At 45.7% G+C, this 12071-nt stretch overlaps 1 protein-coding gene across 1 annotated transcript; it reads left to right on the top strand.

Annotated features, from left to right (window-relative positions):
* The first annotated feature begins 67 nt into the window (after nucleotides 1-67).
* MYD88 (MYD88 innate immune signal transduction adaptor) lies at nucleotides 68-11849 on the top strand. The gene is made up of 5 exons (XM_081882690.1): nucleotides 68-484; nucleotides 4970-5104; nucleotides 6323-6503; nucleotides 10833-10924; nucleotides 11610-11849. The coding sequence occupies exons 1-5, from the start codon at nucleotides 142-144 to the stop codon at nucleotides 11762-11764; spliced, it is 906 nt and encodes a 301-aa protein (XP_081738816.1). The 5' UTR covers nucleotides 68-141; the 3' UTR covers nucleotides 11765-11849.
* The last annotated feature ends 222 nt before the right edge of the window (nucleotides 11850-12071 follow it).

The raw sequence follows: 12071 nt of genomic DNA, 5'->3' as shown, positions 1-12071 counted from the left end.
GCCAGCACCAAAAGCGAAACCGGTTTGGAGGCTCATCATCATCACCTCCTCCTGCTCCGCCCCGTCGGGGAAGTTGCGAAAGCGGCCGCGGGGACAGGAAAGGGAAGGCGGCGAGGCTCGAGAGAGCGAGCCAGGCGCGCGATGGCGGAGGTCGCTGCTGTTGGCGCCGCTGGCGCGTCTCCGTCCTCCCCGTCGGAAGAAGACTCGGTGCCGCTGGTGGCGCTCAACTACTCGGTGCGCCGCCGCCTGGGGCTGTTCCTCAACCCGCGCGCCCCGGTGGCCTCCGACTGGACGGCGCTGGCCGAGAAGCTGGGCTACGACTACCTGGAGATCAAGCACTTCGAAGGCAAGGCCGACCCCACCGAGAGTCTCTTGGCCGACTGGCAGAAGCGCTGCCCCGGCGGCGCCACCGTGGGCCGCCTCCTGGGGCTGCTGCGCCTCCTCGACCGCCGAGACGTCCTGGCCGACCTGGGGACCAGCATCGGTGAGCAAACAGGGCCCGGGGACGCCCCTGATTCTCGCCCTCCCCCCGTCCCGTCGATGCCCCTTCCGCCCCAGTCCAAGGGGGGACACCTCTCTCTCTCCGCGCCCTCTTTTACGCACGGCCTCTCCAGAATGAGCGCCCTGTTTTACGCACGGCCTCTCCTTTCTGTTGCGCCCCAATACCCAGTTCCCAACAGAGGAGGCTTTGCGCCCATCCTCGGAGCGCCCGTGGCGTCGCCGGTTGGATTTCTGCCTGTAAGGGCGCAGTTTCCCGGAGAGAGAGAGGAAATGGCTACCGATATTCTTCCTCCCTCTTCCTAATTTCTTGGTTTTGTTCCTTCTTGACGCTTCCTCGTTGTTTAGCACTCCTATGTGAAGCTGTTTTGGTTCCGGGTGTGTTACTGCACTGCTGCTGCTTTTGTTGTTGTCATTAAACCTAAAAACATAGGATTATAGAATTATAGAGTTGGAAGGGGCACCGAGGGTCATCTAGTCCAACCCACTGCAGTCCAGGAATCCCAACTATTGACAGATGGCCATCCAGCCTCTGCTTCTAAACCTCCATTAAAGGAGAGTCCACTCCCAAACAGCTCTTACTGGAAGACCTTTCAGTGGGTGTTTATCAGAAAGTTCCTTGTGATGTTTAGCCAGAATCTCTTTTCTTGTACAGTAGCACCTCAGGTTATAGACGCTTCAGGTTACAGACTCCGCTAACCCAGAAATAGTACCTCGGGTTAAGAACTTTGCTTCAGGATGAGAACAGAAATTGTGGCGCGGCAGCAGCGGGAGGCCCCATTAGCTAAAGTGGTACCTCAGGTTAAGAACAAACCTCCGGAACGAATTCAGTTCTTAACCTGAGGTACCACTGTAACTTGAACCCATTGGTTCCAGTCCTACCAGAAGAAAACACACTTGCTTCATCAAGAGAAAGCAAGTCTTTCTTTCTTTCTTTCTTTCTTTCTTTCTTTCTTTCTTTCTTTCTTTCTTTCTTTCTTTCTGTAGCTGCAGAGTTTTTAGGGAGCTGTACAGCTGAAGGGTCTCTGCTCCTGCCAACCTAGCAGTTCGAAAGCACGTCAAAGTGCATGTAGATAAATAGGTACTGCTCCAGTGGGAAGGTATACAGTGGTACCTCTGGTTAAGTACTTAATTCGTTCCAGAGGTCTGTACTTAACCTGAAACTGTTCTTAACCTGAAGCACCACTTTAGCTAATGGGACCTCCTGCTGCCGCCATGCCGCCGGAGCACGATTTCTGTTCTCATCCTGAAGCAAAGTTCTTAACCTGAAGCACTATTTCTGGGTTAGCGGAGTCTGTAACCTGAAGCATATGTCACCTGAAGTGTATGTAACCTGAGGTACCACTGTACGGCGTTTCCGTGCGCTGCTCTGGTTCGCCAGAAGCGGCTTAGTCCTGCTGGCCACATGACCCAGAAAAACTGTCTGCGAACAAACGCCAGCTCCCTCGGCCAGTAAAGTGAGATGAGCGCTGCAACCCCAGAGTCCTTTGCGACTGGACTTAACTGTCAGGGGTCCTTTACCTTTTTACAGCTGCATTCCCGAGTGCCTCTACCAGGCTATGGTGCACCCTTTGTCCATTGTTACAAAAAACACAACAGCAGCACCAAGGAATGAGAGCCCAAACTAGCGACTGATATTTGAAGCAGCAACAAAATCTAAAGCTTGGCGTCATTTTGTGTTTTGTTTGCTGCATTTATATCCTGCCTTTTTCTCCCAGGGACCTCAAGCTGGCATACATGATTCTGCCCCTTCTGGGCTCTGCCCCTCCTCTTTCAGTCCCAACAACAACCCTGTGGGGTAGGTTAGGCTGAAAGACGACTGTGACTGGCCCAAGGTCACCCAGCAAACTACATTCCTGGTGGGAATTTGAACTCGGGTCCCCAGGGTCCTAAGCCGGCACTCTAACCACTGCACCACACTGCCTCTCTTGCATAGCTATAGGCTGTGCTTGCTCCTGCAATCCTCAATCTGCATTTTTATTTTTATTTTTTTATAAAATTTTATTAAGGTTTTTACATTACAAAAAATTAAAAAAGAAGAAATACAAAATACAAAATAAAAATTGTTAAAAACAATCTTTCCATCACATTATTTTTCATTTATTTGTTTCTCGGACCTCCTCATACCTCCCTTTTTTGTATTCCAAATCAAATTATTAATTCAACAATTTCTTTCCCTCTTTACGCTACCCAAATCTTATTTTTAAATTATTACAATCTTAAATTTTTACTTGTATAAACCCATTTTTTCATACTCTTTTAACCCATTACAGCTAGAAACCACTTAGTTCCCTCAATCTGCATTTTTAGATGCTGTTGCACTGTTTCCCACAGGGTAGATTTGATTTAAAATGAATCTATTTAAATTAATATTCAGTAAGACTTGATTTAAATCATTTTTTTAACAGAAAGACTCATTCTTGTTGGTATAATCTTAATATTTACAACCAAATGAAGGTTTCATTTTTGGAATATAAAATTTTCAGAGTAGTTTTTACAAATAATTATTAAATTATTGTGAGGTTTAATAAGTTAACTGTTTATATTTGGACAGCTTTTCCGCTGTACTTTATTGGAAGGAGAAAAATAATTTTTATTTTTTAAACAATTTATTTAACTAAGACAATAACATAGCATATGTATCCATGTTTGTTAACTGATGTGGTTAAACAGTTAAAAAAAACAACAACTTAGACTGAGTTTTAGCACACATGAAAAACTTAAAACAAATCTTTATTTCCTAATGAATAGTCTTTGGACTATAATGTAACTTCAATAGAAAGACTTTTTCCTCCAAAAGCATTTTATTTTAAAAATCCAATTTAAAATTTTAAAAAATCTGATTTAAATAAAAAAAATATTATTATTGTGTTTTTTAAAATCATTGATTTTTATCCACCCTGGTTTCCCATCAGCCCCAACCAGCATGGCCAATGCTCAGGGATAGTGGAAAATGCAGTTCAAGAACACCAGGGGAGCCCAGGCTCCTTATCCTTGCCCCAGAGTGTTCCCCAGTGCCTAACAAATCCAAACCCCTCTCTCTGTCCTCAGTGGCAGCCTAGTGTTTGCTACAAGAAAGTTCCCAACCAGAGCAGGTGGAGATCTTCACCCTCTCCATTGCTGTCCCCCAAGATCTTGCAAATCTGAAGTACACTGCCCCAGGACATATAGGCTCCACTTTCATGCAATACTCACCTGACCTCTGCATGCTAGTTGCATGAGATTGAGCTGATTCTTTTTAAAAAAATAATTTTTATTCATTTTAAGACATATTAATTGTCATACATCTCACAAAATTGTTTACAATCTTATACAATTTTTTGGACTTCCATCAGCACCTCTGATGATCCCCCATTTTTATGATTTCTTCTGCATTTCTTAAATTCATATTGCCTTTAATTATCTTAACTAGCATCGTCCTTTTCATCCAATTATGCAATAATTCAAATTATTCACCTCACAAAACTTCCTGCAAACCTACAAATGTAATCTGATCATCACAATTACTTTTCAGATAGCCCGTAAATTTACGCCAATCTTCTGTGAATCTCTGGTCCCGCTGGTTTCGAATTCTTCCCGTTAGTTTATCTAATTCTGCATAATCCATCAATTTCATCCGCCAATCTTCTTTCGTCGGTAATTCTTCTTGCTTCCATTTTTGTGCCAGTAATATTCTTGCTGCCGTCATTGCGTATAAAAACAGCTTACAATCATTTCTATTTATATCATCCCCTACAATGCCCAATAAAAAAGCTTCTGGTTTTTTAATAAATGTATATTTCAACATTTTTTTCATTTCATTGTATATCATTTCCCAGAAGTTTTTCACCTTTTTACATTCCCACCACATATGGTGAAATGTTCCTTCTTTTTCTTTACATTTCCAACATTTATTGTTTACCTTATACATTTTAGCCAATTTAACGGGTGTAGAGATTTAACGGGTGTAGAGGAGGGAGAAAGGTTGTTTTCTGCTGCTCCAGAGAAACGGACACGGAACAATGGTTCCAAACTGCAAGAAAGAAGATTCCACCTAAACATTAGGAAGAACTTCCTGACAGTAAGAGCTGTTCGACAGTGGAATTTGCTGCCAAGGAGTGTGGTGGAGTCTCCTTCTTTGGAGGTCTTTAAGCAGAGGCTTGACAACCATATGTCAGGAGTGCTCTGATGGTGTTTCTTGCTTGGCAGGGGGTTGGACTCGGTGGCCCTTGTGGTCTCTTCCAACTCTATGATTCTATGAGATTGAGCTGATTCAGGGTCAGTTTGGGCTTGTGAGTCCCCATCATTGGCTTTAGGGTATTGGCCCAGGAAGAGAGATTTAGCCTCCTTCTCCCTCCAGCCCACGTTTCCCGGGTTTGTGGTTTAGCACTGAGCAGAGGAGGCTGTCGTGCGGACGGGCCCCGAACCGCAAACGAAGCATACCCAGAAACAGGCCTTATTATTATTGTTGTTGTTCTGTGACTCTTTGCAGAAGAAGATTGCAAGAAGTACCTGCGGAGGAAACAGGAGGAGGAGGCGGAGAGGCCCATTCAAGTCCCGGCGGTGGACAGCAGCATCGCAAGGTCATCGGAACTGCAGGGCATCACTACGCGAGATGACCCCCTTGGTAAAAGAAAAGGAAAAGACCATAATAATAATAATAATTAATAATTTTTATTTATACCCCGCCCTCCCCAGCCAAGGCCGGGTTCTGGCTTAGCCGCGCAGCCTGCATTCGCTTCATAAGACGCACACACATTTCCCCTTACTTTTTAGGAGGGAAAAAGTGCGTCTTATAGAGCAAAAAATATGGTGATTGCCAAGCATCTGTTACAACCGGGATAGTTTACATGCGGTTTGCAAGCAGCTACTTTCCTGCTCTCCTGTGGAGAGCGGTTACATCCTCCAGGTGACTAGCAGGGAAGGTATACAGCAATTTTGTTTTAAGTCTGAGGATGTTTCACAGCTCTATGTGAGCCGGGGGACGGTAATTTTTGAGAACTTGTGTGCAAGGCTGGCTCAGACGGGTAACACTTCCCCGCTCCCTCCATTCGCGCCAGTGTGGTATAGTGGTTAGTGCATTGGGCTAGGACCCGAGAGACCAGGGTTCGAATCCCCACTCTGCCATGAAATACACTGGGTGGCCTTGGGCCAGTCTTTGCTTCTCAGCCTCACCTACCTCACAGGGTTGTTGTGGGGTTTAAAGGAGGAGGAGGGTGGTCCATGTTTGCCACCTTGAGAAAAAGGGGGCATATTAATGCAATGAAGGCCTAAATCAGGGATGTTCAACAGGTCGATCGTGATCTACTGGTGGTTCCCCATGAGGTTTTGGTAGATCATGGTCGATCTCTGGCTCCCTTTCCTCCTGCCCCACCCCTTTGTCCGGCCCATTAACCCCCCCCCAAAAGGAACTCCCCCCAAAATGGGGCTTTCCTCCTCCCTAAAAAAAGCTCAACAATTATTTTGAGCTGAACCCCCCCAAAAAGGGGGCAGATCACTGCCAGTTTTTAATTCTGAAAGTACCGTATTTTTTGCTCTATAAGACTCACTTTTTCCCTCCTAAAAAGTAAGGGGAAATGTGTGTGCGTCTTATGGAGCGAATGCAGGCTGCGCAGCTATCCCAGAAGCCAGAACAGCAAGAGGGATTGCTGCTTTCACTGCTCAGTGATCCCTCTTGCTGTTCTGGCTTCTGAGATTCAGAATATATTTTTTTCTTGTTTTCCTCCTCCAAAAACTAGGTGCGTCTTATAGAGTGAAAAATACGGTAGCTAGCAGTCTCTTGAGAGTTGGCATAAATGAATGCATAATCTCATCTAGTGTTGTTTTCGTTGTTGTTTTAATTCAGGACAAACGGTAGAGATGTTTGATGCCTTCATCTGTTACTGCCCGAACGACCTTCACTTTGTGCAAGAGATGATTCAAGAGCTGGAACAGACAGAGCACAAGCTGAAGCTCTGTGTGTTCGACCGGGATGTCCTCCCCGGAACGTGTGTCTGGTCCATCACCAGCGAGCTTATAGAGACGCGGTGAGTTGAGGAATATATACCCAGGTGGGCAGTAATGGAAATATCCATTGTGCCTCCCGCAGCTCTCTGGGTTTGTTCCCAGCTAAGTTCTACTCAGGAGTAGACTCTTGATTTATAACGAGCTTAAGAAAATGTTCAAATGCTCTTTCCCTAAAAAAAACCCCGAAGCCTTCCTGGTAGGAATTATAGGTCACGACATCCCCAAAAAGTTCAGGAGAGTCTTTATCTATGTGTATAGTTGCTGCCAGGATTCTAATCGCAAAAGGCTGGAAGGGAGAAGATATCCCGTCTAAATCAGACTGACAAAATAAAATATGAGAGTACGTCGAACTGGCGAGACTATCAGCAAGGTTACGAGACGTCACTGACGAAAAATAATCAGAGTGGGACATACGTAAAAGAACATTGTCAAAAATACTAATCTGTTGGCAGGTTTTGGTTGAACTTCTGTGGGCAAATAGGATAATTTTATAAAACAAAATTTATAGTAAGTTAAATAACATGGAAGAAACGAAGTTAGAGTGCGTATTTAAGGAATTTAATCTGGGAACACAATGGGAAGATCGGAGGTCATGTTAAATTTATGGATGTACAAAGCGAGTATCAGTTAAGGAAGGAATTATTGTTTATTTTTGTTTTTCTGTTTTGTTTTCAACATCTATTGAACATTTCTGTTATAAAGTTTTTAACCAATAAAGCATAAAAAACCAAGCGTAGACAGTGAAATCGGTAGAAGTCCACTGGATTTCAGTGGATCTGCTCAGCCTTCTGCCCCCAAACACCCCCCCCCCATTAAATAAAATTACTTAAAAGAATGAAACTCCCAATACAACTGCTTGTTCAATTCATTCTGAAACAACTGTGACCTTACAAAACTTGCTGCGTTTTTCCAGTATCCTGTTGGAACAGTGATCAACAATCAGCTGGTAAATACCTTTATTCTAAGCAATCTAGAATAATTAGGAACTAGTTAACAAGCCTAGCTTTTAAAAACCTATTGCATTCCTTTTGTATTATTTTAAGGCTGGGGGAAAGTGGCTGTAATATTTATTTGCTTGAGGAACTTTTATGCTGCCCATCAACACTTATCGTATTTTTCGCCCCATAGGGCCCACCGGCCCATAGGACGCACCTAGTTTTTTTGGGGGGAAATAAAGAAAAAAAATATTTCCCCCCCCCCAGGTGCGGGGCTGGGGCGGGGGAAGCCCGAGCTTCCCCCGACCCCAGCCCCCAGAACAGGCTGCTATCCGCAAGCTGTGGGAGAGCTGCATGACTTCGCGCAGCTCTCCCACAGCTAGCGGAGAGCTGCACGAAGCCTGGGGAGTGCTGAGCTCAGCGCGCCCCAAGCTTCTGGGTGCAGGCAAGCTGTCCGCTAGCCGTGGGAGAGCTGCGTCTCACACAGCTAGCGGATAGCTTCCTGAAGCCTGGAGAGTGAGAGGGGTCTGTGCGCACAGACCCCTCTCGCTCTCCAGGCTTCAGCGAAAGCCTGCATTCGCCCCATAGGACGCACACACATTTCCCCTTAATTTTTGGAGGGGGAAAAGTGCGTCCTATAGGGCCAAAAATACGGTAATTCATTCATAATAGAATTTATAGCCCACCTTTTCCTCCAAGGAGCTCAAAGTGGCTTACATGTTTCTCTCCCTCAGTTAATCCCCACAAGTAGCAGAAAAGAGAATCTATTGCTGTGAGTTAGGTTAGGCTGAGGGGCAGTGAGTAGACCAAGGTTACCCAGTATGTTTCATGACAGAGTGGGGATTCGAACTATGGTCTCCCAGATCCCCCCCCCCCAGGTGCGGGGACTGACACTGTCCTAGCCACACTGGCTGCCGAGGGCCTCTTCACAATGTATTTTTATTACATCTACTTGTTTCTAAAGTTTGATTTTTACTGGTGTTTTAAATAATATTTTGTGCTCTTTTATGTAAATCACTAGGGTTTTCATTTCTTTTTGATCTTGTTGAATAAAAATAAATAAAACACTACCCCACAAAAAACTACACAGTAAAAATAGTAGTGAGAAAAAAAGGAACTGGCAGCATAGAACAGCCCAGAAAAAACAGAATGAAATCGGTGCTGAAAAGGTTGTAATTTAATGGATTTTATCATTATCTATTCAGTCCAGCATCCTATTCTCACAGCGGCCAACTGGATGCCTGATATTTATTTATTTTGTTTATGAATTGCTTCCAGTGAGGCATCCCAAAGCAATTTAGGATATAAATTTAAACAGTTACATTAAAAAAACACACAACAAAACCCCACCTGCATGTGTCATATATAAAATAAATTGTAAGGCTGTTGTCATGCTGCAGTTCACATGGCTGCCTGTTGATGGCAGTAGAAACTCCAGCATGACGACAAAACGGCAGGCAGGCAAGTCAGCCAGCAGTGCAGGTGGAACATAAAACCAGTGAAATCCAATAGAAATACCAAATGGAATGAAGATCTCCATTTAGAAGTCTTCCTATGGCAAGCTCACAAGCAGGACCTGAGCACAACAGCACTCCCTGACACACACACTCCTGCAATTTACAGCAATTGATTCCTTATTGTATGCCATTCCCAGGCGCCACCTGGATATTGGGAGAATGTGGTCTGTGCATTTTTAAATGAATGAATGGTCTTCAAAGCCCAGTGATGTTTAAGATGGAGATAGCCAGAGAGAGCAGCTTTTCCTAAGATTGTGTAACAGTAAGCCGGAGATTTGGCATCTCTATCTACCTCTGCAACTGGTCCCGTCACCTCCTGGCAAACAGAAGGGGAAGAAATGGAGGCAGTGAGAGATTTTACTTTCTTGGGCTCCATGATCACTGCAGATGGTGACAGCAGCCACGAAATTAAAAGATGCCTGCTTCTTGGGAGAAAAGCAATGACAAACCTAGACAGCATTTTAAAAAGTAGAGACATCACCTTGCTGACAAAGGTCCGTATAGTAAAAGCTATGGTTTTCACAGTAGTGATGTATGGAAGTGAGAGCTGGACCATAAAGAAGGCTGGTCGCCGAAGATTTGATGCTTTTGAATTATGGTGCTGGAGGAGACTCTTGAGAGTCCCATGGACTGCAAGAAGATCAAACCTCTCCATTCTGAAGGAAATCAGCCCAGAGTGCTCACTGGAAGGACAGATCGTGAAGCTGAGGCTCCAGTACTTTGGCCACCTCATGAGAAGAGAAGACTCCCTGGAAAAGACCCAGATGTTGGGGAAGATGGAGGGCACAAGGAGAAGGGGACGACAGAGGACGAGATGGCTGGACAGTGTTCTCAAAGCTACCAGCAAGAGTTTGACCAAACTGCGGGAGGCAGTGGAAGAAAGAAGTGCCTGGCGTGCTCTGGTCCATGGGGTCACGAAGAGTAGGACACCACTAAACAACTAAACAACAACACCATCTACCTTTGCATATGGTCACAGAGAAGAAGAGGAGGAGAGGCTGACAAATACTTTACAGTCCATATTCATATAGTCAGGCTCTGCTTTGCAGTTTGGGTCGGATGCAGTTTTGGGGCTAGATTAAGATGTTTCTTGCCACTTTAAAGTATTGGGACCAAGCAGATGCAGAGAGGGAAGGCAAATGTGTGGGGACTTAATAGAAGATATGCATATGGTGGGGAGGAAATGGGGTGCCTTGTGGCCTTTGACCCACACATCTTTCAGGCTCCCCGATACCCACTAGGCCAGAGGTCCTTAATCCTTTTTCTCTGGGCCACACTTTCAGAATAAAAGTTTGCTGGCGCCGCACCAAATATTTTATCAACAAGAAATACAGTGGTACCTCAGGTTAAGTACTTAATTCGTTCCGGAGGTCTGTTCTTAACCAGAAACTGTTCTTAACCTGAAGCACCACTTTAGCTAATGGGGCCTCCTGCTGCCGCCGCGCCACCGGAGCACGATTTCTGTTCTCATCCTGAAGCAAAGTTCTTAACCTGAAGCACTATTTCTGGGTTAGCGGAGTCTGTAACCTGAAGCGTTTGTAACCTGAGGTACCACTGTACACTGGCAAACAAAAACAAACAACTTGATTTAAAACATACAACACAACCGCTTTATAATGTGATCACAGGACATCCAGGAAGTATAAAACAACACAGCTACAGAAGAACAGGAGTCATTCTCAAAATAGAATATTGATTGTCCTTGAATCTTCCCGCCGTTCTTGCCATTCTCTCCTTTGAGGACCATTGCACTAGGCCGTATCTAGAGCTCCAAAAACGCCACGTTTCCTATTGGTCAGAACGCTCCCAGGTGCCTAGGCTCCATCTTCCCCGTTGTCCGCTAACTTTTCACAAACGTGTTTTCTCTGTCCTGTTTTTTTTTTTTTTTTAACTTCAGGTGCCGGAAAATGGTGGTAGTGATTTCGGATGACTACCTCGATAGCGAAGCCTGCGACTTCCAGACCAAGTTTGCCCTCAGCCTCTCCCCAGGTAAACACCTGCATGGCCTACCTGATCCATATTGTTGCTACTTGTTTGTTAAATTTATGATCCACTTCCCGTGAGGAACCCTGGAGCCTGTGTGTGTGTGTGTGTGTGTGTCCGGGGCATGGAGTAAAGGTAAAGGGACCCCTGACCGTTAGGTCCAGTCGTGGCCGACTCTGAGGTTGCAGCGCTCATCTCGCTTTATTGGCCGAGGGAGCCGGCGTACAGCTTCCGGGTCATGTGGCCAGCATGACTAAGCTGTTCTGGCGAACTAGAGCAGTGCACGGAAACACCGTTTACCTTCCTGCCGGAGTGGTACCTATTTATCTACTTGCACTTTGACGTGCTTTCAAACTGCTAGGTTGGCAGGAGCAGGGACCGAGCAATGGGAGCTCACCCCATCATGGGGATTCGAACCACAGACCTTCTGATCGGCAAGTCCTAGGCTCTGTGGTTTAACCCACAGCGCCACCTGCGTCCCTTACGGGGGGATGTAGAGGAAGGGGTAAAAGGGAAATTCTCAGAAAAAGGTTTTCTGAGAAATTTTGACTCGGCTCTGACGCAGAGCCTCGTTGGAGCTCGGAAAGGAAAGTGGGGGCAGCTGTTTCCTGCCTCTCTGTGAAGGAGCGAGGAAGAGGGTCTCAGGCCATCTCTTGTTATGTCACATTCCCATGTCGGCTTCCTCTTTCAGGAGCTCGCCGCAAGTGCCTCATTCCAGTTAAGTGCAAGAGCATGAAGAAGGAGTTCCCGAGCATCCTCAGGTTCATCACAGTTTGCGACTACACCAACCCCTGCACTAAGAAATGGTTCTGGATGCGGCTGGCCAAGTCCCTGTTGGTCCCGTGATGCAAAGCCGTGAGGCTGAGTGTCTTGCACCGTGACTTGAACTGCGTCTTGAGGAAGCGAAGTGGGGGGGCTAAGTCTTTCTTAGCCTTTGTCGACCTTGCCTCACCGAATCTCCGAAACAACCCCGTGCCTCAGAAGCCAGTCCGTTTTAAAAAGGAAGGCTAGAAAGTACTGAGAACTGAAGCTGCTCTTGAGGTTTTGGGTCGACGTTTCCTGATTTCAGCTGATTTCCTCCTTGCGAAACAGGGGAATTGAGAAAGAATGAACCCGGGCGGAAGAAAGGTTCAGCAGCTGCGGCTCGCAAGAT

The sequence above is a fragment of the Podarcis melisellensis genome, assembly GCF_964234715.1.
Source record: "Podarcis melisellensis genome assembly, chromosome: 12".
In the NCBI taxonomy this organism is placed as follows: Eukaryota; Metazoa; Chordata; class Lepidosauria; order Squamata; family Lacertidae; genus Podarcis; species Podarcis melisellensis.
Note: the sequence above shows the minus strand (reverse complement) of the source record. Positions and strands in the feature narration are given on the sequence as shown.